This window comes from Vulpes lagopus, chromosome 7 (assembly GCF_018345385.1).
Source record: "Vulpes lagopus strain Blue_001 chromosome 7, ASM1834538v1, whole genome shotgun sequence".
NCBI classification, from domain to species: domain Eukaryota; kingdom Metazoa; phylum Chordata; class Mammalia; order Carnivora; family Canidae; genus Vulpes; species Vulpes lagopus.
The window spans coordinates 74,635,842-74,662,529 of record NC_054830.1 but is presented as its reverse complement, the minus strand read 5'-3'; the positions used below and the strand labels follow the sequence as shown (position 1 = coordinate 74,662,529).

At 45.8% G+C, this 26,688-nt stretch overlaps 1 protein-coding gene and 1 non-coding gene across 9 annotated transcripts; one reads left to right on the top strand and one right to left on the bottom strand.

Annotated features, from left to right (window-relative positions):
- On the bottom strand, window positions 1–25,366 carry PGAP4 (post-GPI attachment to proteins GalNAc transferase 4). Of its 8 annotated transcripts, none has more exons than XM_041764083.1 (2): window positions 25,306–25,366; window positions 1–7,572 (listed from the first exon to the last, which is right to left on the bottom strand). In XM_041764083.1, exon 2 carries the CDS (start codon window positions 7,492–7,494, stop codon window positions 6,283–6,285), a length of 1,212 nt encoding a protein of 403 aa, XP_041620017.1. In that variant the 5' UTR covers window positions 7,495–7,572; window positions 25,306–25,366; the 3' UTR covers window positions 1–6,282. The 8 variants fall into 8 exon arrangements, with proteins under 8 accessions (XP_041620017.1, XP_041620020.1, XP_041620014.1 ...); XM_041764086.1 differs by lacking the exon at window positions 25,306–25,366 and adding an exon at window positions 25,072–25,091; XM_041764080.1 differs by lacking the exon at window positions 25,306–25,366 and adding an exon at window positions 24,463–24,519.
- LOC121496352 lies at window positions 22,063–22,165 on the top strand. Its single transcript, XR_005989180.1, has one exon. It is a non-coding gene; the product is annotated as a U6 spliceosomal RNA (small nuclear RNA).
- Window positions 25,367–26,688: the final 1,322 nt, after the last annotated feature.

Sequence of the window (26,688 nt, the reverse complement as noted above, 5' to 3'; positions counted from 1 at the left end):
TGTTTTTTCTTTTTTTTCTTTTTTTTCCTTTTTATTGTGCCTATATGACAAGATAGATGTTAGCTGAACCTATCGTGGTAATAATTTCATAACATATGTAAATCAAACCAGCATGCTGTATGCCTTAAACTTATACAGTGATATACGTCAATTATTTCTCAGTAAAACTGGGAAAACATTTTAAAATAAGAAAACTTGAATCATCTGAATGAATATTGCTAATGGGATAGAGGCATTTATTAAGATGGAGATTAAACACTATATTTAGATTTACATGTGATTAATTTGCTTGATGTAATCCCTTGCAGAATAATACGTGTTCTATGATTGTCAATGTGATAGACACAGACCACTCTTTTCTCTTAATAACTTTTAAAACTTAGATGGTTTTTCCTCTTCTTGTGCAAAAGAAGGAGAGTACTCCACGTGTAGATTCCAGGAACCCTGCCTCCTTTATCATAAATTCATTGCAGGAGCTAGATGGAAGCCAACCTTCATTTGGTGAATCCTAGCTGGCTATGGATTCTGGATGTATTAGGGCTGGCAAGGGTTTGGTTGATAAGGACAAGAGGAATTGCCCAAACGTGGTGCTAAGAAGAAATCTATCTAAACAGACTAGTTCACTTGTGTTTCCAAAGTATGGGCCACTGACTGTACAAGCAACCAGGTCTTTGGGTCACAGCCATGCCAGAGTTTACATCTTTTTTCTGGATAAAACCAAACTTGGGTAGCATACAGTCTTTTCTAAAATGTTGCCAGTGTACGAGTTTTGCAGAGAATTCCCATTTAAATAAAGCCATACTAATACAACATAAAAGAACCTAAAACTTGTGTTTCAGAAAAGCGAACCTCTAAGAGTCACCTCTTCCTCACATCTAGTCGCTGGAAAGTTTACCTCTTTGTTCTTGGTTTGTGTTAAATCGTATAATGTTTTACCAAAGGCCACACCTACCACCAGAGCCACTCACCCCTATAACCTGAGTTCACTGGTACAGTGTGGTGATTGTTCTGTCATTCTCTTTCCAGCCTCTTGGCCTAAAAGTCCTCGAAGAGGCTGTAGACTCACCACGGGTGGTGTTCATGACTAGATGATTCCCATTGGCAGCACCAAGAAGATGCAGCAGTTGCAGCCTGAAAGTAAAATCCCAGCCTTGGCTTGACAGTAACACACAGGAACACTCCGCCCCCCCCCCCCCAACTCCCAATGCACACACTAGAAATAAAACCGTAACAACCCCAAAAAGTAGCTGTACGGTGGTGTAAAAAGGTCCTTTTCGTACTTGCCATTCTCCCTGTCTGGAATGCATGTAAAACACTTCTTTTCACTGGGGTCAGAATTGTACATCATAACGAACCCGCACTACCCGGACCTGCTCTGTCTCTCCTAAATTTTCTTCCCTAGTCCCTTCTCTCTTCTACTGATATTCCTCTTTTCCATAGTCAGTTCCACTGTAGATGCTTCTGCTCTTCCTTTTCTTTTTTCTCCTTCCTTCTTTCTTGCCTTTTTTCCTTTCTTTCCTTCTTTTCCTCCCTTTCTTTTCTTTCTCTTTTATTCATTCATTTCCTAATTTGTATCAGGTATTGTTCCAAGATCTGGGCATACAGCAATAAATGAAAAAGAAGATTCCAGACAGTGTGAAGTTTATATCCTGTGTAGGGAGAAGGAGGGGGGAAATATCCCAAAATAATAAGGGAATTTCAGGTCATGACAAAAGCTTTGAAGAAAATCACTGGGCAAGTGATAGATGGGCCTGGGGGTTGGGAAGGGAGGAAGACTGCTTGAGATAGGATGGAAAGTTTATTGGGAGGGATTACAATTAAGTTGAGGCCTGAATTATAGGAAAGATTCAGCCAAAGGAAAAGTGTTCCAGATAGAGAGGATGGCTATGCAAAGGACTTGCAGTAAGAAGCAGTGCAGCAAGTCCAAATAAGTAAAAGCAAGCTGGTATGGTTAGAGGCTGGAAAACAAGGTTGGGAGTGGTAATAAGACATGAAGTCAGACAATTTGCAGGGGCCAGATCGCATCTGGCCTGGAAGGTAATTTAGGGGGCTTCATTTTTATTCTAAACACAGTAGGAAGGGCACCTGGGTTGCTCAGTCGACTAAATGTCTGCCTTCAGCTCAGGTCATGATTCCCCCTGCTTGTGAGCCCTCTCTCTCAAATAAATAAAATCTTTTAAAAGATAAATGCAGTAGGAAGCCAGGTCCTAGCAAAGTAATGAATTATTTATCTAGAACATTGACTATTCATTGTTTAGTTCCTATGCATTCTCCATAGGCTGGTCCTATAAAGATTTCACGACAGTGGGGCACATAGGAAGAATTTTTACAGGGGCACCTGGCTGGCTCAGTCAGTGGAGTCTGTGACTCTAGATCTCGGGGTTGTAAGTTTGAGCTCCACACTGGGTGTAGAGAGTACTTAGAAATAAAATCTTAAAAAAAAAAAAAAGAAAAGGAATTTATTACATACGGAGTTGGAGACACACAGGAACAGGTGAGATCCTTTGCTTCACTCTACATCTTTGTCTTCCTCTCCCATCTCTCAGACATCTTATAGCTACCCCATCCCTACATACTTACGCCATCTTAAAGCTACCCCTTCCCTACATCCTTGTTTCTTTTGGATACATTCATCATTTGGATTTGGATTTTCATCTGTTTTTATCCCAAATTATCAATAGAGATGCCTCTTTTGAATCAGTTCATTCATCCACATTATCTGTGTAGGACATTAGGGAAAAGATCAAGAAAATCTGTTAAGTTCTAACCCAAAAATCCCCATTCATTACAAAGTGATGACTCACAACAAAGCTACAACCCAAGTACTGGAGTGACCTAGAAGTCACAGCACATTTCCACTGCAGTTCTAATATATTAAGTACTTTTTAATTACATTTTCAATCATTTTTTACATAGTTCTCAAAGGTTTTCCAAATGAAATCCAACCTAAGAACAAAAACAAAACCAGTGCCAGTTAATGAGCTTTTCTCAGCAAATTCATTGTAATTAGGATAAAAGTGTCCAAATGGTTCACGTGACTTAAAATTAGCCAACTTCGTATCACACATTACTATAACTCACAATGTATCGTTGTATGTATAAAAAACCCACAGTAATCAACTCCAATTAGAATGCCTCTCTACCCAATTTAAGTTACCAGTTAAATAAATTCTACCAAATAAGGTGTATCCAAGGTAAATTAGATTAATCTTATCATCCCATTAATCCAATTTATATTCTCCAGTTGCATGGTTGTATTCTCACTCTTCTTTCTTTAAATAGCAATAAAAAAGAATGCACAATTCAAACGTTTCCACTTAAGAAGTACAACAAAACCAGTTGTGAATTTTAAAGCAAACAGCCCATAATTGTGAATGGCTACCTTGGAACTCCAAAATGGTGTGTGTGTGAGTGTTTGTGTGTCTAGTTTCAATACTATTCACATTAGAAAAATCCATTCATAGAAATGAGAGAGAATGACAGAAGTCTTCTCAGGATGCCTCAGTGGAACAGGTGCTTTTATTTGAACTGATATGTCTATGCCAATATACCCAGCCACAATAGGGAACTTTGTGACAATAGGGAACTTTGTGACTGGGTATATTTGCATAGACATATTAGTTCAAATAAAAGCACCTGTTCCACTGAGGCATCCTGAGAAGACTTTTGTCATTCTCTCTCATTCTCCTCTTAGTTAGGCCTGATGATTATTTAAACCCTGAAAGGTGAGCAGGTTCTGTTAGAGGCCTTCACCCTCCTGGTGATCTATGTCCCTTGTGATGGAAAGGGGGCTTCAGTTCTCCTCTAGCTCCCCTGCTTAGGATTAAATGAGACTTCAGCTTTGGTGTAAAGCTGTCAGTTGTCCTAATTAAGGACAGCATACAAAAATTGGGCTCTAGGAATGAGGGACAAAAGGGAGGGAGATCCAGAAGAGGGTGGAGATAAAACGGAAGAACTGAGCCTGCCTCTGCAGAAAATGTCCAGAGACAGCAGGCCCTAGTTAACATCTACAGGGGGAAGGCGTCTTAGTGTATAGGTAGAGAAATCTGGCAAGGCAAAGACGGCTTTAGCCATCCAGCATGGAGGAGTCAGAGGGGAGGGACATCTGCATGCGGTAGACAACTGAATCAGAAAGCAGAGATATAAACCAGCAATGATTCCCAAGCTTTTGCCTGGCTGGCTTAGATGTGACGCTCCTGCTGCTGGGCAAAAAACATTCACAAGGAGATCCCATCGTTAATGCAACAAACTCTAATGAGTTGTAGGCTGGGGGTGGTTCTGTTCCTGAACATGGGATGAACCAGTTACCGGACGAGGATGAAAGGAGGAGTGGGATCTGAACACCTTGGTAAAACATCCAGTAGCTCTGCTCACTTTGGACTTTCCTGAGGGACACATAATGTCTCAAGAGAACAGCACGACACACATTCAGACCTATTTCTTCCCCAAGACCAACAGGACAATGAGTTTCTACCACAGGAGCTTACAGAGACATTTTTCAGTCCAGGTTACAATCATATTCTACGAAAGAGAACTTGACAACACAGATATTGAGAAAATGAATGTGGTTAAGAAAAAAGTGCAGGAGCTGGGAGTCAGGGGAGCAATGTTCCCATCCTGGCTCTGCTGCCGTCCAGCCGAGTGAACCTGTGGAAACGCGGTTTCACCTCCCTCGGTCTCAGTTTGTTCATCTGCAAACTGGAACTCCCAGGTACCGTCTTGGTGTTCTCCAGGGGATCTCCAGATGGAAGCTCACTGGAAATTTAAAAAGCAAACAGCAAACAAAGACGTGGCATGGAAACAAACTGTCGCCGCTTGTACTCCAGTGTGGACATCCATCTTCATAAAGGGACTTGTTGGCCTCTGGTCTCATAAGTATCATCAAAGGACATTTAAGCGTAACTTTGGAGTAGTTTTCAGATGCTAGTCTTGGAATAAGCTCAAGAGGAGTCTCGGATCATTTCCAGTCCGAACGAACAATTGTTTTTGGCGTGATCGGAGGTGGCGGTAGCTGAAAGCTGAGCTATATTATCTTTCACAAATCACAATGACAAGTCAGCCTTTATTCGAGCAGTTTGGTCCAGGCTGTCTACTCCCTGGGTGGGAGCCCTATGCCCTATTGCACACTTTAAAACAGCATCACTAGTATCTTTATCCAAAATACAATTTGAGTGTTCCACACTTATTACAAGAGAGAAAAGAACTCATATTTGCCAAGTGCCTTCCACGAGCTAAGCACTCGCTAAGTGTTTCACATACATTCTGTCATTTAATCCTCAAGGCAGCTCTCAAAGGTAGGTATCGCCATCCCCCATTTTACAGGCGAAGAAACTGAGACTCTGAGCGCTCGTGACTTGCTCAAGTTCACATCACTAGGGCATGGCAGAGATCCGAAATGAAAATTCAGGCCTTCTGACTTCATAGTCTACACTTTAGCTTCTCTGACATCATGATGCCCAGAAGGAAAAAAAAAAAATAATGAGGGGGAACGGTCAGCCAGCAAAATTAGAAAAAAGGATATGCTATTAGTAAAGGGCTCTCCCGCTTTATATCATTCTGCAATGTCCAACTTTGAAAGAACAAGAATATGATAGAAATGTTCGCTGTGAAATCACGTCTGAACATAAGCCAACTTGACTCTGACGACCTGGAAGGCGCCTCCAGATCGTGTTGTGCCCTAAGGTTCTCGCCGACAATACTGACCATCAGCACACGGCAGCTGCGTGGGAAAGCAGGGCCAGGTAACAGGAGCGAGATCACCTGCCTCCGGGTCACCGGGCACGGCAGCGGCTTTTGCTACAGCAGGTCAGAGACACGAATGCAGCCTGCCCACGTGGCCCTGCCTCTTGGACACCGACTTTAAACACGCATCCACCGTCAGGCCCTGTGGGCAGGAAACCGATTCGAAAGGATCCCACTCTCGCCAACCTCTACCCTTAAAATCCTAAAGCGGCCCCGTCTCCGGACTTGGGGCAGTCACGAGCCCTATGACAAGGCAGAGCTGAGGACAGCTGGAGAAGGTGACTGGTGCAGAACTGGCCCCTCGGGGCTGGGTCCCAGGGCGCGAGGCAGTGTGGCTGCTGGAGGGACAGGCCCCCACCCCTGCCTGGGCAAGGACATCGGCTCCTGCCAGTCACCAAGGCCCTCGGCTGCCTCAGCGGCCGGTCCCCGACCACCACGATGAGCGACGACGAGACCCCCGCAAGGAGCCAGGTCCGGGGAAAGCAGGCGCCGCGCCGGGAGGGCCAGGGAGGCCGAGGCGGGAAGGCATTTCGGGGCACGCTAGAGCAGGCTGGGATGGAAGTTGTACCGGAGGCTGGAGAAGAGGCCGATGTGCTTCACGAGGTTGGGCTCCACCACGTAGGCCCGCTCGCCCTTGGCCCTGAGCAGGGAGTAGAGCGCCATGTCCTTGCCGAAGCCCTTGTGGCAGTACACCTGGGACAGGTAGGTGAGGGTGCGGCGGGCGGCGGGCGCGGGGAAGAGCATGGCGGGGGTGCAGCACTGGGACGCGGGGACCACGCTGTACAGGGCCGGGCTCAGCCGCCGCAGTTCCAGGAAGTAGTGGCGGCCCACCAGCTCCACCAGCCCCATGCTGTACAGGGAGAAGAAGAGCAGGACGGGCCAGCTGAAGGCCGGGCGGCTGGCAAAGCGCATGTACAGCCAGGTGAGCAGGGGCCCCAGCAGCATGCCCACGCCCAGCCACTCCAGGATGCGCATGGGCTCCGGGTTGACGTAGTGCTGGAGCCTCTCGGGATGGTAGAGCTTCAGGTAGAGGGCGTCTCGGAGGTGCGGCTCGGAGAAGCGCGCCCGCAGGAGGTGCTCCAAGACCGGGAAGATCTGCTCCTCCGGCACGGCGTCGTCCTCCACCATCAGGACGTAGTCCGGGTTGTAGGTCTGCAGGGAGGACTCCAGGCAGTAGACATAGTCCTGCTTCTCTTTCTCGAACGAGTTGGTCGAAGGGTCATCCCCATAGTCGTCCTCGGTGCCCTCGTAGCGGTTGGCCACAGGGACGTACTTGGACAGCAGCTTGGCATCGAAATGGCTCACGCTACGTTCCACGTTGCACAGGAAGAGTTGGTGCCCCTCGCACTGCGGACCGCACTGCTGAAGAAGCCGGTGGAACTGGGACACCACCTGCAAGACATAGTGGAAGCCAGGCTGCCTGTCGACAGTGATGATGGTGATAACCAGCCAGGGGCGGGGGGTGGCCTGCCAGACGATGGGCACTGAGCCATTGGCAGAGGGCAGCTCCTCGAAGTAGTGGAGGGCAGCCTCCCCCTCTTTCAGGCTTTGCTGCAGGAACTCCTGGCTCATTTGGTTCAGATGCCAATGGCGCAGATAGAAGTAAGAGTGCAGAAGGCGGTGACAGGCCAGGGGGGCCAGCAAGCCGAACGTCACCACCGTTAAGATCAAGAGCTGGATGGCAGTGCTGCCCCAGGAGAGCCGCCTCAGCCTCCGGAGGAGCATGGCAGCTGGAAGGGCTGGTGTGCTCATGAGCTCAACTTCTGGTCAGGTCTGGTCCCGAGAACAAACCATCCTGGAATGCAGGCCCCAAACTGGCACAAGTCAACCCTAGAGACAGAGGAGTACAGAATGTTAGGAAGCTGTAAGAAACCCCAGGGACAGAACTCAGCACATATCAAGCCAGAGATTCTAATTCTACGTTGTGGCTACTACAGACTTAGAGGTCTTTCCTCCGGGGCACCTGGGTGGCTCAGTGGTTGAGCGTCTGCCTTTGGCTCGGGTCACGATCCTGGGGTCCTGGATCAAGTCCCTCTGCCTGTGTCTCTGCCTCTCTCTCTGTGTGTGTGTGTGTGTGTGTGTGTGTGTCTCATGAATAAATAAATAAAATCCTAAGAAAAAGAAGCATTTGCTCCAGGATACTATTCTTTGCTTGTATTGGTAATGATCCCTGGGATCCTGTCATTATTTCTGAGAGTAGGGAAATCTTGGTGTACCCAACCAAGCCGCCATACCCGCAGATACCTGGTTAGGCTTACAATGTGCCAGAAAGTCACCAGGAAGCCAGTAAGATAATTATTTCATTTCAGCAGCTACATAGATGTGCATTCTTAAGACGGAAAAAGCAAGACTTGATACAAAGCAATTGCACATTTTTAATTTTTTTTAAAGATTTTATTTATTCATGAGAATACACAGAGAGGAGAGAGAGAATGGCAGAAACACAGGCAGAGGGAGAAGCAGGCTCCATGCAGGGAGCCCGACGTGGGACTCGATCCGGGGTCTCCAGGATCAGGCCCTGGGCTGAAGGTGGCGCTAAACCGCTGAGCCACCTGGGCTGCCGGCAATTACACATTTAGAGTAAATCCTGGAGTGTGCAGTAAGTGCTGGTTGACGGGCTATGCGTAGCAATTTCTGAAAACTGTCTTTTCTGCACATCCCAACCAAGAAAAGGACTATTTATGAATCCTTGTCTTTGTCAAGATCTTCCATTCTTATTTCTCTAATCTCATGCAACTATACTTGAAACTGCATATTAGTTAAATCTTGATTGTTCTCCCATTTTATTTTTTATAGCACAACCATGGGAACCAGTGTGTCTCACATGCAAGCGAACTCCTGAGCCCCAGACTCTGGGAGGGGAGGAAATATCTGAATAAAAGTCCACGAGCGGCTCTACCAAGAGGGAGGGAGGGATAGACAGAGATGAGGATGGAAGAGAGTTGCTCCCAACCTGGTCCAGAAAGGATATTGCATGACGTTACAGCTCACAGTGCAGGCCGGAGGTCAGGCACACATGTGACTCCCAATGCAGGCACTCAGTGGGTGGCAAGTCACATCACCTCTCCACAGCTGGAGGGGCCTGGCTGACTCAGTCAGAGGAATGTGTGACTTTTGATCTCAGGATCCTGAGTTTGGGCCCCACGTTGGGTGTAGATGACTTAAATAAAACTTGAAAAAAAATGTATACATAAGGGGGTGCCTGGGTGGCTGAGTCAGTTGCATGTCCCACTCTTGGTTTCAGTTCGGGTCGTGGGATTGAGCCCCACATCGGGCTCCATGCTCAGCTCAGAGTTTGCTTGAGATTCTTTCTTCTTGTCCCTCTGCCCCTCCCCACATTCGCACACACACTCTCTGTCTAAAATAAATCAAGTCTTTTTAGAACATGTATCCATTATAGAAACTCAAGTAATACCTTGGGAGTAAGTAGGTCTAATAATCTGAGGGGAAACAGACTTAATCCCGAGAAACAGAATTAAAAAATATTATTTAAAGATTTTATTTATTTATTCATGAGAGACACACAGAGAGAGAGGCAGAGACATAGGCAGAGGGAGAACCAAGAAGCAGGCTCCCGTCGGGGAGCCCAAATAGGGACTCAATCCCAGGACTCCGGGATCACAACCTGAGCCAAAGGCAAACGCTCAACCGCTGAGCCACTCAGGTGCACCCCAAGAAACAGGATTAAAAGGACAAAGCCAGTACAACACCAGTAGTGTCAATCCAAAACTAAGCAAACAGAAGGTAAACCTATAAACCTCTTATGTCAGAAGCATAATAAAGTGTGCACACATTTGGAAGAAACCGCCTAGCTTGTGAGTTATCTTGAAGGAAGGCCCACGCAGGTACCATATAAGGTTGTGGGATAGCGTTCAGGGCTGTCATTTCCATGTCCTGCCTTTCTTGGGTACACAGAAAGACCATATTCCCTAGCCCATCTTCTTCCAGGTGAGGTCCTGTGACTAGGACTTGCCAGGAAAATATGAGCAAAGTGACAGCTGTGACTCCTGGGCTAGGGTGGTTGAGAGCAGATGCGCCTTCCCGACTTTCTCATTCTCCATTTGCCAATGGAGTGGACCTGGAGGGTGGAGCCACCAGATGGCCCGAGCCTGAGGTCTTGAATGACTGCCCAGAAGAGAGGTCCCTCCCACTGCTCACCTCAGGAGCCTCCCAATCTAGAATGGGCTGTGTGGGGAGTAACACATAAACCACCGTGTCTAGTCACTAATGACTTCTGGACATTTTTTGTAAAGATTTTACTTATTGATCCATGAGAGACAGAGAGAGAGAGAGAGAGAGAGAGAGAGAGAGAGAGAGAGAGGCAGAGATACAGGCAGAGGGAGAAGCAGGCTCCACGCAGGGAGCCCGACACAGGACTTGATCCTGGGACCCTGGGATCACACCCCGGGCTGAAGGCAGTGCTAAACCACCTGGCTGCCCCTGGACATGTTTAGTAGAACAGTTTCTTGTCCTCCCACTTGAATTTTGCAGAATACCACACTTCTCTCGATAGGACGATGACACAATCATTCAAGAAAGTCTCATTTCAGCATCAGAAGCACATTGTACTGTAGGACCCCAAGGGGAGACAGACACCCCGGTACTTAGTACAGGATCTGGTTAGTACCCGCAGAGGGGAGTAGCCAGGAGACGTCTGAAGAGTGTGCAGCCCCAGGCCTGCTGGTTCGTGAACGTTCAGAGTACAATAGACGGATGCTTCTCCCTGCGAGCTGCTCAGGCCAGTGGAGTTAATCATGTGGACGCACATCCCCTTGGCCTCACCAGTTTCTCATCACTCCTAGTGGAAGCCAAGGACTGACCTGGGGTTGAGCTTGTACTCCTGGTGAGGAACGGAGCCCCTCAGATGGCTTCCCGCTCACCCTGTCCTCCCTAGAGAGAGCACACCCGGGAGAGCCGTACCCACTTAGAAGAAGGAGCAAAACACAGTCAACAGGATAAGGCATGCAGCTGGGAGAGTGCCAGGCACACAGTGAGCACAAACATGACAATGTGATTACGATGACGGTGCAGAGCTCTGTGTGTGGTGTAAAATCCCTATCCACACTCCTTCAACACTCTCTTCCAGTGACAGTTTCTGGTAAAGCAAGAATGTGACGCTCTTTTGTCCAGACAAGTCCCAGGGGTGGGATGTTTAAGGATTTTGTGCATGGGCGCGTGTGCGTGTGTGTGCATAGTGATTAAAATATAAATCCGATCATATCATTCTCCTGCTTAAAATCTTTCTTTCTTCCCATTGCTCTGTTAATAAAATCCAAATTTCTTTTTTTTAACATTTTATTTATTTATTCATGAGAGGCACAGAGAGAGAGGCAGAGACACAGGCAGAGGGAGAAGCAGGCCACTCGAGGGGAGCCCGATGTGGGATTCGATCCCAGGACCCCGGGATCACGACCTGAGCCAAAGGCAGACACTCAACCACTGAGCCACCCAGGTGCTCCTAAAATCCAAATCTTATCATGGTCCACAAGACCCTTTATGATCTGGACTATGCCCTTCGCTGTCATCTTGTGCTACTGGCTCTTTCTCAAATTACTCAAAATTAGAGGTTGATAATTTATTTCTGTAAAGGGCTAGACAACATACTATCTCTGTTGCATGTTCTACCCATATTTTTAAAAACTCCTTAAAAATATAAAAACTATTTTTAGTGCTCCAGCCACATAAAAACAAGCTGTAAGCCAAATTTGGCCAGCAGCCCATAGTTCACCAATCCCTGTCCTAGACTATCATTCTCTCATGGAAATATAGGAATATAATGCAAGAGCGACATAGGTATTTAAATTTTTCTAGCAGCCGCAGTAAAAAAGTAAAAAAAAAAAAGATGAAATTAAGTTTAATAACACATTTTAAATACATCAGAACTGGGCAGCTCCGGTGGCCCAGTGGTTTAGCACCACCCTCAGCCCAGGGCATGATCCTGGAGTCCCACTTCGGGCTCCCTGCATGGAGCCTGCTTCTCCTTCTGCCTGTGTCTCTGCCTCTCTCTCTGTGTGTGTCTCTCATGAATAAATAAATAAAATCCTTAAAAAATAAATACATCAGAACTATTATTTCAACATGAAACCAACATGAAAAATTATTAATGAGGTATTTTATGTTCCTTTTTTACATGATGTCTTTGAAATCCAGTGTATATTTTACATTTTACAGCATATCTCGATTCAGACTGGTCACGTTTCAAGTAATCAAGAGCCACGTGTCACCAATTAGCAGGGTAGCTCTAGACCCACTGATCTTTCAGAACAGTGACTATGCTACACTCTTACCCAACTCCTGGCCTTTGCTCACACAACTCCCACACCCTGGAACATTTTATTCCCTCACCTTCCCTGCTTCTTCACATATATAGCTCTTTCCCATCCTTTAATCCACTCTCCCTGGCCCCTGCAAAAGCAGGAGCTACTAAATTGGTACTCACATATTTTGCTAGTGGGAGTATAAATCAGCACAACCTCTGAGGAATTGATTTGGGAATATCTAAGAGAACCACTAATGACTCAGCAATCCCATTTCTAACATACCTTCTTGGATATATATTCTCATGTGTGAGAAATGACTTGCAGTATCATTTATAATAGCAAAACACAGCCAAGGGCTCATCAATTGAGAATGAGTCATCTAAATTATGATACATCCAAAGAACGGAATACAAAGTACCCATTAAAAGCAAGCAAACTTGGAAGAGAAGAAGATGGTAACAGAGAAGGCTCCTGAACTTCTCTTCTCCCAAGGACGCATTAAATGTACAGCCATACCATGAGAAATTCCCTGAGAGAAATCCAGAAACTAGCTACGGATCCCCTACACCTAGGGAAAATGAGATAATACCCATGTTGAAAGGGTAGGAAAGAAAGGCTGAGACACACTCCAGCCAGAAACACCCCCACACCCCCACACCATATAGCACCATATGATGGGAAGGGAACTTCCCATTCCTAGCTTCTCCCTAAGGAGTAAAGGGTTTAGACCCCGTATCTAGCACCCTAGATTTTTTTAAGTTTTTTTTTTAAAAAGATTTTATTTATTTATTCATGAGAGACACAGAGAGGGAGGGAGGCAGAGACACAGGCAGTGGGAGAAGCAGGCTCCGTGCAAGGAGCCTGATGTGGGACTTGATCCTGGAACTCCAGGATCACGCCCTGGGCCAAAGGCAGGCACTCAACCGCTGAGACACCCAGGGATCCCTAGCACCCTATATTTTAAAACTCCTACTTGAAGGATGGGCTGCCAAACTATCTATCTCTAAATGCCAATAGGGCTTGCATCCATGAGAATAACAGGACCATAGCAAAAAAAGAAGCAGTTCTTAGTGGGTCCATGAGCACTTGCCACTTCTCACTCCAGGGCTCAGTACGCAGGGAGCAGGCAAAAATGACCATCCCCTCGTTTTTCCCTGGAAGGGTTTTGTGTGCATATTTTACAAGTTCCCACCAAAGGTTCTAGCTTCTAACTTAGCACATATATTTATAGGAGCTCCTTAGATTCTCCCCAGAACCCAGGGGGAACCGATTGGCACTTCTCCCACCGGATCACTCCAATGATAAAACCAGGTCACCAGTATCTCTCTGGAAGGAGCTTTTACACAGGCCTGGTGCTTCTGCAGAAACACCTGAGGGATGCACCCCCGGATCACCTGGCTCTAATCACCAATGGTATATGACTCAAAATACTGTGGGAACCAACAGATGAATTCAGTAAAGGTGCAAGATATGAGATCAACACACAATAATCAATTGCATATCTATACACTAACAAGGAGAAATTGAGAAAACAATCCCATTTACAATAGCTTCAAAAAGAATAAAATGCTTAGGTATAAATTTAACCTAGAAGGTGACAGATCTATACATGAAAAACTATAAGACATTGTTGAAAGAACTGAAATGATACAAATAAATGGAGAGATATTCTGTGGTCACGAATGAGAAGAATTAATATTGTTAAAATGTCCATTTGACCCCAAATGATCTACAGATTCAGTGTAATCTCTATGAAATTTCCCATGGCATTTGCCACAGAAATAGGAAATACAATCCTGCAATTAGTATGTAACTACAAAAGACCTCGAAGAGTCAAGGCAATTTAGAAAACATGGGAGGTAAGCTCCTTAACATTGGTCTTAGCAATGACTTTTCTGTATTTAATACCAAAAGCACAGGCAACAAAAGCAAAAATAAACATGTAAGACTACATCAAGCTAAAGAGCTTCCACACAGCAAAGGAAACCATCAACAAAATGAAAAGGCAACAAAATGGAAGAAAATATGTGTAAATCACAGAGTAGACAAGGAGTTCATATCCAAAATACACAAAGAATTCATACAACTCAATAGCAATAATAATAATAATAATAATAATAATAATAACCAATTTATTTAAAAACAGGCAAAGAAGGACCTGAATAGACGTTTTCCCAAAGGAGACATATAAATGGCCAAAAGGTACTTGAAAAGGTGCTCAATATCAGTAATCATCATGGAAACACAAATCAAAACCACAATAAAATATCACCTCACACCTATTAAGGTGTCTACTATCAACCAGGCAAGAGATAACAAATGCTAGTAAAGGGTGGCTCAGTGGTTGAGCGCATGCCTTTGGCTCAGGGTGTGATCCCAGGGTCCGAGATCCGGGATCGGGTCTCCCTCTGCCTATGTCTCTGCCTCTCTCTCTTTGTGTCTCTCATGAATAAATAAATAAAATCTTAAAAAAAAAATAAATGCTAGCAAAGATATGGAGAAAGGAAGCACTTGTATAGTGCTGGCTAAAACATAAACTCGTAGAGCCACTATGGGACATATGGAGGTAGAAGGTTCCTCAAGACATTAAAAATGTGTGTGGAGGTTCCTCAAGGCATTAAAATAGTGTGGAGGTTCCTCAAGACATTAAAAATAGAACTACCAAATGATGGTGCAATCCCACATGTGGGTATATATCCAAAGGAAACAAAATCACTATCTTGAAGAGGTATCTGGCATTGCAGCATTATTCACAATAGCCAAGATATGGAAACAACCCAAACATCCACTGGTGGATGAATGAATGCATAAAGAATATGTGGTATATCTACGCAACAGAATATTATTCAGCCTTAAAAACAGAAGGAAATCCTGCCATTTTTGACAACATGGATGAATCCAGGGGGCATTGTACTAAGTGGAATAAGGCAGAGAAAGATAAATACTGCATGGTATCATTTGTATGTGGAATCTAAAAAAAAAAAAAAATGTCAAACTCATAGAAGTAGAATAGACAGTTGGTTACCAGGTGCTAAGGGGAGGGGTCTGGGAGTAGGGAGAGGTTGGTCAAAGAGCACAAATTTTTTTTAGTTATAAGATGAATTAGGTCAGAGGATCTAATGCGTAACTCGGTGACTACAGTTGACAATACTGTGTTTACTAAGATACATACTGAAATTTGCTTAGAGTAGAACTTAAGTGTTCTCACAAAAAAACAAAAAAGCAAATTCTTCATATACAGATATGGAAAAATTTTAAGATATATCATCAGTGAAAGAAGACATAGAAAATTATGCCTAAAAAAAAAAAAAGAAAAGAAAAGTATGCCTAGCATGCTACCATTTGTGTAGAGAGGCGGGGAGGGGAATACACTCAACGGGCACACTCTTAAATCCGGGTATGACCAGGGAGGCCCTGAAAGCACCAAATCTTCCCAGGCCTGTGGCTTCCTGGCTTATTTTCTAGGATCTTGCTAAGGGGCCTGGTGTGCTTGTAGGGGTGGCTTCAAATTTTCTGCGCAAAAGAGGTCTGTATGTTCCAGCTGGATAGAAGGGGAGAAGATTTTCTTGAAGCTGTTCATCAAGCAACATGATGATTTTCCTTCAATTTTGTTACTTATGTGGGGCAGGAGAAATTAAGGAGATGTCAGTCCTATCCAAGCAATCTGCACTGCTTAGGGAATCCTTATACTTCCCCTTGACATGCCAGGCTCCTGATTCTCTCTGCCCCCTGGCAGGTGCATCGGGAGCACCTGGTGCTGACATAAAGACCTTTAATCCCAGGCAGTTTCCTTACTGGAGGCAACAAAATCATTAACACTTAGAAATACCTATCTTTAAAAATATGGTGTGAGACTGCTGTTCTCCTGACCATTAGGGAAGGAATGGGATTCTGTTCAGAGGACACATGGTCCCTGCCTCCACAGCTTTTGCTGGAGTGATGAGCAGCCCAGGCCTTCAGAGCTCATGATAACGACATGCATTCTTGCTCACGGGTCGGTGGATAGCTGTGGTTCAGCTGGGTTCAGATCCAGACTGCAGGTCAGAATTGAGTAGTTCCATGTACCTCTTGTTCCTGGTCAGGTTGCAGAAGAAACAGCCATCTGGGCATGCTCTTTGGGTGGATGGCAGGTACACAAGAGTCAAGACATGAAGATACATTTACAGCCTCACTTAATTAAGCATGCATAGATTAAGTCCACTCACCATGCACTAGCCAAAGCAATGGAGCAGGGAGGTTTACTCCTCCAGAGCAGAGGAAGGGGAAAATGAAGGTTCAATGGAAAGCAAAAGGAGCAGGCCAATTTCTAAGCCCTCAGGGAAAAAAGAAAGGCTCTGGCAATCTGCTCAGTCTTGGACATTTCTAAAATGCTCACAAGGCATCTGGCCCCCATATCATTATACACAGAACGAGTCAGGACAGACTATAGTAATGACCCCTACATCTCAGGCGTTTATAAGAAAAGATGTTTAATTCTTGCTCATGTTACCTGTCCACTATGGATCAGTTAAGACTCTGCTCCCCCTGTCATTTGCACTCCAGGACCCAGGTAGATGGAACTGCCTCTTTTCTAGACATTGCTGGTTTTGTGGCAGAGGAGAAACAGAGATAGCAGACTATAAACAAGCTGGCTCTCAAAGCCACAGCTCAAAAATGACACACATCATGTCCACCTTCACCGACCAGAGCAAGTTACATAATAACTCGAGTTCAACAGAACAGAGCTACGTCATTTTCCTTAACAAAAGACATGTGTCCACCTGAAGCCAATGTTTAGGGAAGACAATAATGCAATCTAGCACAGCCATCTGGGGCCATGGGGGATGAGATCAGATCCTTCAATGATCAGATGACTTGTTTGCCTAAAATCCAGCCACGTGGAGTTAGGCAGGGATTCAAGACTACGTTATTGTTTGCTTTTTAACACATATTTTTAGGATTTAACCAATTGCTGCACAGTGGGGTGTGGTGTTCAAGGCCTCTTACAATTTATTTCACTTTACTGACTTGTTTTTAAGATAACTTATTTGCAGGCAGCCCGGGTGGCTCAGCGGTTTAGCGCCTGGCTTTAGCCCAGAGTGTGATCCTAGAGACCCGGGATCGACTCCCACGTTGGGCTCTCTGCATGGAGCCTGCTTCTCCCTCTGCCTGTGTCTCTGTGTCTCTACGAATAAATAAATAAAATCTTAAAAAAAAAAGATTAAGATAACTTATCTGCAAACAGGATTTTGCTTTGGTAGTTTTAGGGAAGGAGGTCTCTACTTCCAGCCCAATCTGGGGGTGGGATAGAAGTAGGACCATGTCTACATTATCACTCTGTCTTTTTCCAGAATTCCATCATCACTCACGGTATTACTAGCTCAGGACTGCTGATGTGGACCAATGGTGTGGACTGATTGGCATCTGTGTGGTGGCCTGGAGACAAGGACACCATCACAGCCTCGATTCTGCGACATAATGATCACTGTGTTCTTATCTATGCCTTACTGGTGCGCTTTGAAACACAATCATCTTGTAAATTGGATTATGTCTGTTATTTTTTTTAAAGATTTTATTTATTTATTCATAGACACAGAGAGAGAGAGAGGCAGAGACACAGGCAGAGGGAGAAGCAGGCTCCATGCAGGGAGCCTGATGTGGGACTTGATCCCGGGTCTCCAGGACCACACCCCAGGCGGCACCAAACCGCTGCGCCACTGGGGCTGCCCGATTATGTCTGTTATTGTGTCTCAGACAGAGGGCTCAGAAAAGACAGTGGAAGACAAAGACACCAAGAAATGAACATGAAATAGGGCTAGAATGAATAAATACAGCAACGATGACAGTCATATTTTACTGCAGCTTCTAACAATTAAGCTGGGGGCGCCTGGATGGATCAGTGGGTTAAGTGGCCAACGCTTAATTTTGGCTCAGGTCACGATCATAGGGTCATGGGCTCGAGCCCTGTGTGGGACTCCGTGCTCAGCAGGGAATCTGCTTGAGATTCTCTCTCCCTCTACCCCTCCTGCTCATTCTCTCTCTCTCTCTAAAATAAGTACATATTTTAAAAATAAAATAAAAAATATTAAGCTGAAGGAGTCACAAAGGCATGTGAGGCAGTACACCAGGCTAAGCATCAGGAGATAAGCAGGCCAGAGGACTGTTTCCCAAGTCTGCCTTCCTACATGAACGGCACCACCACTCTCCCAGGAAGGTTGGGTCCAAATAACAGTACATTCTGACTTTCCATTCCTATCCAGTCACTTCCCAAATCCTAGCCAGCCAGCCTTATGGCCTCGTTTACACCTCTCTTCTCCTTTCCCACAGCATGCCCTTCTGCACCGCCTCACCCTATTACTTACTCCTCATCACCTCCAGGCCAGCTGATGGCAAGAGGCTCCTAACTAGGCCCCGAACTTCCAGAATGAGCAACGGATTGGAAGCCAAAAGATCTTGGTCCAAGGTCTGGTCCCAACACTCACTAATTAGACCTATTTGTAAAGAAATCATTTATCTGAGACTCTTCTGTCTCTGTCAAGGAGGAAAATTAAAAATACCTCATTGGGATCCCTGGGTGGCTCAGTGATTTAGCACCTGCCTTTGGGCCAGGGCGTGATCCTGGAGTCCTGGGATCAAGTCCCACATCGGGCTTCTTGCATGGAGCCTGCTTCTCCCTCTGCCTTTGTCTCTGCCTCTCTCTCTCTCTCTCTCTCTGTCTCTCATGAATAAATAAATAAAATCTTAAAAAAAAAAAAAAACCTCATTGGGGCACCTGGGTGGCTCAGGGATTGAGCATCTACCTTTGGCTCGGGTCGTGATCCTGGGGTCCTGGGATCAGGTCCCACATCGGGTCCCCTGCAGGGACCTGCTTCTCCCTCTGCCTGTGTCTCTACCTCATGAATAAATAAAATCTTTTTAAAAATCTTAAAAAAAATAAAAATACCTCATTTATAGAGGCATTGTGAGGATGAAATGAGACACCGGCTTTGAAAGCCTTTTGTCAGACAGAAAATACCGCAAACGATGGTAATGTTTTACGTTATCAGCATCTGACCCTCTGAAGCACAGGTCTGAACGTGGTGCTCTTTCCTGTGGAACTGCTTAACGGTTCCCAATGACTGTAGAATGAGGCCCAAATTCTTCACAAAGATTCTTCCCAACCCAGTTTCAACTATCTCCAGCCTTATTTCTTCTCCTCACACAGGCTACTCAACCATTAAAAATCACCTCAAAAGAGACTTCTTAAAAGCCAACCCTCATCTGCCCCAACCAGAAATAACCTCTTATTTCCCAAGTGCTTGGCCCCTTTACATAAATTTACCCCTCAGAACATTCATTTATCACTTTCTACTTCAGACTGCATCTATGTATAGCTACCACTTATTAAGCTCCTATTACATATCCACGTTCTGTAGTAGACTCTTATATCTATTTCATTTAACCAAAATAGCAACTCTCAATCAGGAATGGAACTAATCCATTTAGAACTTCCATCTAGATGGAACTTTCCATCTAGATGGAAAAAATAAATGCTACCAATTGAAAGCAGGAATTAAAACAGAGGAAAAATTCCAAAGCCCATATTTTGTCCGCAATGCCTGCTGCCTTCCATGGCTTCATTCATGGCCTTGACTTATGCCCTAGTCGGACTTAAAAATATTATGTTAGTGGTTTTAGTCTGATAGATCTTTGGTATCCCTTGCAGCCTCATCACAGTACTATATGCATAGGAGAAGCTCAATGTTTATTGAGCAAATAAATGCCCATAGTCATGTCCTTTAACATCCATGGATCTCAATTCATCAGCTATAAAATTGGGGGTATCAAAGAGCATGGCCGTAGACTGTGCAGAGATCAACTTACTTGTACATGTCTGCTGAGCACATATTATGCGCTAGGCACTGTTCTAAGCATTTCATCATTCCTCATAAGAAGCCTATGAGAAATACTATTATTCAGCCTGTTTTATACCCGAAAAAACTAAAGACACAATTAATTTGTCCAGAAGATTAACAAAACTTTTTTTTAAATTTTATTTATTTATTTATTCATGACACAGAGAGAGAGGCAGAGACATAGGCAGAGGGAGAAGCAGGCTCCCCGTGGTGTGCCCACGTAGGACCCAATCCCAGGACCCCAGGATCACAACCTGAGTGAAAGGCAGACAGACGCTCAACCACTGAGCCACCTAATAAAGTTTTTAAAAATAGGTGGGAAAACTTGAATCCAGAACCCATGGATTGGTTCCAGAACCCATGTTCTCAATCAATAGGCAATACTGTCTCTGTAGAGATGAGAAACTCAAGAAAATCAGCTGAAAAATCATTAGAAATGGTAATAGATTTCAGAATATGAATGTAAATATTAATATGTAAAAATTAATAATATAAAAATATGCAAAAATAATATATAGTATTATGCACAAACTGCTACACCTAATCAGACAATAACCAAATTAATTAATGGGATAAAAGATTCCCATGAAAATGGGGTAAAAAAACCCTAAAAAACCTAGGTATAAATTTTTTAAATATGCAGATAATATACACATACTTATAAAATTCTACTGAAAGATATTTAAAAAGTCTTTAGTAAGTGGAGAGACATAACATTTTCCCGACTGGAAAGCCTCACTAATGAAGGAGGATAGAGATTTCTTTCTCCAGAATTAATCTCTACATTTAACATAATGTCAGTTCAATTCACTTCAAGAGGGAGTGGCCCAGTTCAACGAAAGGGCACTTGCGTATAAACCTATAAACCGGTGCAACCTTTGGGAGGAAAGTTGAACCAGTATCTATAAAAATTTTCTATGTGCATCCCCCTTGACACAGAAATTCTTTCTAGGAATCTATCCTGCAGAAATGCCAACACTTGCTACCAAAGATGGACAAGGAATGTTCATGGCAATTTTGTTTGTAATATAAAAAAGGAGAAAGAAAAAGAGGGGGGAAGGTAGGAGGGAGGGGGAGAGAGAATAGGAGAGCAAAAAAGAAGATGGAACAGCAGGGAAAGAAAATGCTCAGCAACAGGAACCATATTTTAGATAAATTATACAAAGGGATGACAGGAGCCATTAAAAAGGAAGAGAAAGCTTTATCTATACTAACATTTAAAAAGTCTTAGCTAGGTCTCTGCTATGCGCTGAATGTGTTCCCCGCAAATTTGTGTATTAAAACCCTACTCCCCTTGAGGCACCTGGGTGGCTCAGTGGTTGAGCATCTGCCTTTGGCTCAGGTTGTGATCCTGGGGTTTGAGTCCTGCATCAGGTCCCCACAGGGGACCTCTATGCCTATGTCTCTGCCTCTTTCTGTGTCTCTCATGAATAAATAAATAAAATCTTAAACAAACAAACGAAAAACAAAAAAACCCAACCCTAATCCTCAACATGATGGTATTTGGATAGAGGATCTTTTTGGGGAGGTCATTAGGTGTTGGCAGTGGAACTCTCATGCTGGGATCAGTACCCTGCTAAGAGGTGAGAGAACACACCTCTCTCTGCTCCCTGCCAGTGAGAACACAGTGCAAAGGTGGCATCCATACACCAGGAAGAGGGCCCTCAGCAGAACTTAGCTACGCTGGCACGCGGATCTCAGAACTTCAGCCTCCAGAAAGAAATGTTTTGCTGTCCACACCACCCAGTCTATGTAATTTGTTACAGCAAACTGAGCAGATTTTAAGTCTCCAAGGGAAAAATAATACAAACCATGTCAATGCAAATTGTTGAAAAATGTACCTAGTATGGTCATTCTATTTTTAATATGGAATATAATTTAGTGAAAAAGAGATGAGGTATGGAGGAAGGAGGCTTCCAGTTTTGCTTTCAACACTTCTGTAGCGAGAGTATGTATTACTTTTATGATAATTATTAAGCATTCACTCAACAAATACCAAGTCTTGTACTGGGATGGTGAACATGACGGCCAGGGCCCCTATACTCTGAGAACCCTTGTTATCATAATCCAGTAGAAATCCAAACAAGATTTTGCTTATTTCTTTTGGTGATGCAGGGAAAAGTTATAGTTAACTTGACCAAAGTATTCTAAGATTTTCTGGAACTGGTACTAATAAAAACTGCTAGGAAACTTTGCTGGCACATATACTAAAATTGGGAGGATGTAGCAAAGATTAGCATGGCCCCTGCGCAATGACGACATCAATTTTACGTAATGCTTCTTTTTTTTCTTTTTACTGTGATGGTGGTTACACTCGATAAAATTCATCAAAATATACATTTAAGGGATCCCTGGGTGGCGCAGCGGTTTGGCGCCTGCCTTTGGCCCAGGGCGCGATCCTGGAGACCTGGGATCGAATCCCACATCGGGCTCCCGGTGCATGGAGCCTGTTTCTCCCTCTGCCTGTGTCTCTGCCTCTCTCTCTCTCTCTCTCTCTCTCTGTGACTATCATAAATAAAAAAATAAAAAAAATACATTTAAATGGTATGTTTTATTGCATGTAAACTATACTTCAATAAAATGTATTTTTCTAAGAGCCAGGAAAATGATAATACAGAGTAATAGAATCTGCCTAACCAGATCTTAAGCCTTAAGACTTCAATAATTAAAGTTACATGGCACCAGCACCAAAATACACTAATAAATAGACAGATGTGAAAATCCACACAGATACAAACATATAATAATGTAATCTACCATAACTCAATCAATTTAAATCAGGGGTGAAAAAATGGATTTAATAGCTTTATGGCAACTGGCTAATTCTTCGGGAAAAGTAAATTAGCTCTCCACTGTATAACTTAAGCTAGAATAAATTTCACATTAAAAATTTCAAACAAAAGCTTAAAAGTAACTGAAGAAAATATACGGAAGAAAATGTATATATTTTAGGAATGACCTAAAGATTTAGGAAAGCCCCTTCTCATCAAGGTCCGTAAACAGAAACCATTTTTTTTAAAAATGACTAAATGGAAAAGTTAAATTTGTATATAGTCAAAGAAGAAAAACTGACAAATCATCTAAAAGATTGGGAAAGACTACTTATCATAAATGACACAATTACTACTTTAATGAGTAACGTATAAAGAGTGCTTAAAAATCAGGAACAGAAAGACATTCCAGTTGAAAAAGGGGCAGAAGAGGGGTGCCCGGCTGGCTCGGACAATGGAGTGTGCAAAGGCTGATCTCAGGGTTGTGAGTTCAAGCCTCACACTGGGCATAGAAATTACTCTCCCGAGGGCGGCGGGGCGTAAGAATTAAGACAGTTCAGCCCTGCAAATGCAAAAAGCCAGTACACAGAGGAAAAGGTATTAATTCCCCCTGGGTAATCAGACCTGCAAATTAAATCGGTCTACTATTTTTGTCCACCTTATTGGTTTAGATGTTCGTAGGCAGAGAAAACTTTAGGAAGATATCCAGGAAATCTCAACAATCCAGATGAAGTCGTAAGGGATCTTTATTTTCTCCTTTCCATTTTTTTTTTTTTTCTGTTTCCCGAAGGCTTTGTCATCCTCTTACCGTTTTCAAAAATAAATAAATAAATAAATAAATTCTAATAATCTTAATAACGTTAGGTGTTAGACACACATAGTTTTGTCCTGTCACCTCCCAGGGTAGGTACCTGGTGCAGTGCACTCCAGCAATGCACCCCGGAAAAAAAGCGACCCCACCCCCCACCAGGTGCGGTGCTCCCGGGAACGCACGTGCACGCACACGCACACGCACCTGCAGGCTTCGCTGATGGGCCGCAGGGTGAGGTCATGCCGGAGCCGCTCTGCGCTCCCTCCGGGGCGGCCGGGGGCGGCCGGGGGCGGCCGGGGGCCTGCGGGCGGTGCCGGGGTCACACCCAGCCCGCAGGAGCCGGGCCCTGGCACCTCGGGCGGGCGCAGTGCGGCACCGGCAGCGCCCGCGCGCGGAGGCCCGGAGGAGGCGGCGGCTGCGGGGGGTCCCCTACTCCTCGCGCAACAGACCACGCGGCGGGAGACGCAGCCCCGGATCTAGCGTCGGCCGCTGACCTTGGCCAGTCCCCGCCGCGCTCGGGCCTCAGTTTCCCCACCCGCGGGTGGAGGCTGGCGGTCGCGATCGCCGCGCCGGCTCCCTCGGGCGGGTCTTTCCGGGGGCTGGGAGGGACGCCTTCCTCCGCCGGGTCGCCCTTCCTCCGTCCGCGGGCCGCCAGGTGGCCGCGGCAGCCCCACGCCGCGGGCGGCCCCGGGCGCTGCGCCCTCGGGCTGCGCGGCCCCCCCGGCTGGCGGGAGCAGGCGCTTACCTGGCGCTCCGGGCGGCCTCGCGGCGCGGCGCGGCGGACGCGGGCGGAGGCTGCAGAGGCGCCGCCGCCGCCGCGCGCATCCCTGCCCCGACCCCGGCCCCGGCCCCCGCCCCGGCCCCCGCCCCGGGGTCCCCGCGGTCCTCGCGCAGGAAGCGGCCGCGCCTCGGGGCTGCTCGCTGCCCAGGGCGCACGGCCGGGGCGCAGGCCCTCCGCGGCCGCCCGCGGGCCCCGATGCGCCAGGGACGCGGCGCGCACCTACCCGGCGGGGGCGGTCGGCTCCGGCCTCCGCGCGCCGCGGGCCGCCCCCGCTCACCGCCGCCGAGGAGCCGTCGCCCGCCCCCGAGGCCCGGGCCTCGCCTCCTCCCGCGGCGCCGCGGCCGCGCCGGGTCCCCCGCTCGGGCAGGCCATGTGACCCGCGAGCTGCCGGGCGGCCGCAGCCCCCAAAACCGGCTGGAGGGGGAGAGGGACGGCAGAAGGCGCCCACTGATGGGCGGAAAGGGAAACGCAGGCTCCGGGGGAGGAAATGGCAACGCGGGAGGCTTGGGGCTCTGCGCTCTCCGCAGCCGCGGGCCTGCCGGCGGGTTCTCGCCGCTCGCAGTCGGCTTTGCCCGCAGCACGGAGATGAGCGACGCCACCTGCGCCCCATCCCTGCCGCGCCCAACCCCGCGCCCGGCGCCCTGTGAACGTCCCTCTGCGTCTCACTCATCCCTGGACATTACAGATCGTCATCCCCGATTTGCGAATTTGCAAATGACGGAAGAGTTGAGAAGCTAATTGCCAAGTGCAAACCCTCCCTTATTCCAAAAGCTAGAAATGTAGACCTTTATGCAAAAAAAAAAAAAAAAAAAAAATCAGAAAGGTGGGGCACCTGGGTGGCTCAGTGGTTGAGCGTCTGCCTTTGGCTCAGGTCCCTGGAGTCCTGGGATCCAGACCCCATCCGGCTTCCAGAGGCAGCCAGCTTCTCCCCTCTGCCTATGCCTCTGCCTCTCTCCGTGCCTCTCATGAATAAATAAAATGAAATCTTAAAAAAAAAAAAATCAAAAAGATTTAACCGGAGCACCAGCCAGGCATGGGAGTTAGGTCTGTGGCTCCTTCCACTTACCTGTCAGTCTCCCAGGACTGGCTTCCGTGGTTCAAGGACCCATCCCCACCCTTCATTTTGGCAGATATTTATCCAAGAATTGTTCTGACTTCCTGCCAGCACCATAGAGGAGGATGAGGTAAGAATGAGACCGCCTACTTTCAGACTTCTTTTACATGAGAAGGTTAAAAATTTTGCACAGAACATCTGGGAGAGGGAGCCGAGCAAAGGGAGAAGAGACTCATGAAAGAGATGCCTGTAGAGTGGCCCTCGTTACTAATGAAGGGCTTTCATGCATTGACAGAGGTCATTTCGGAGCTTCATCTCTCAGAAATCATTTTGTTAATAGGCCACACAGGTTTAAAAAGGGATCCAAAAATAACTAGGTAAGAGCTGAAGGAGATCATTTAGTGTTCATTGTGAAAGTGCCAAATACAAAGTGTGTAATAAATGCTCATTTAAGTGGTATGCGAAGATGTGATCTGTCCTACATTGTAACTTTTATTCTATTCTCTTATCGTGGCTGAAACTACCTAAAAATCTAGGCACCTCTAAAAGAGCAGTGAGGTCTCAGGCCAACTCGGTCTCCAATTGAGAACTGCGGAATATTTTTTCCCTTCAGATAGGTCATCAGCGCTTGTTCGAGCATAGGTATGCACATCTGCTCCTGCCTTCACGGCTGCCCCAAGTCATGCAAACAGGAAGCATGTTTCTTTTGTGAGAGGAATGGAAGGCAGCATGACATTTCATCTTGGGGCATATAGAGATGTATTCACATAAATGAAATAACATCTCTCAATGAACAAAAGCCCTTCATTGGAAAGCTATTATTTTGGGTCTCAAATGTTCTGGAGTCTTCCAGAATCCTATTTTAAGCAAATATGGTTCTGAATGACGTAATACTGGTGGTATGAGAAAATGGGCACATTGGTTGAAAACAAGTCCTGAGGAAGAGGAGGACAGGCAAGCAATGTGGAATGACCCTGGGGAGGAAAAAGGAAAGCCAGAGGAAAGTGAAAGCCACTCTGGCTTCCTGCAGTTTCCACCTCAGGGTTTTGTTGCATTTCTAATTTTAGGTCAGTTTGCCTTCTCCGCCCAGGGGTTGGCAAACTACAGCTCATTGCTGTTTTTCTGCAGCCCACAAACTAAGAATGGTTTTTTACAATACTGAATAGTTAGGAAAAAAATATTTTGGTATATGAAAGTTACATGAAATCCAAATTTCAGTGTTACTGGCACATGATCATTCATGTACATGTGTCTGTCTACGGCTGTTATCGTGAGTTGAACAGTTGTGACAGAGACCTTATGACTCACAAAGCCTGAAATATTTACTGTGTGGTTTGCAGACACCTACTCTATAAGGTCTCTTCAGGGGTCCCGAGATAAGGCAGTAAAGCCAAT

Bases quoted from the DNA above. Each gene is read 5' to 3' on its own strand.
- PGAP4 (XM_041764083.1), bottom strand. From the start codon at position 7,494: ATGAGCACACCAGCCCTTCCAGCTGCCATGCTCCTCCGGAGGCTGAGG.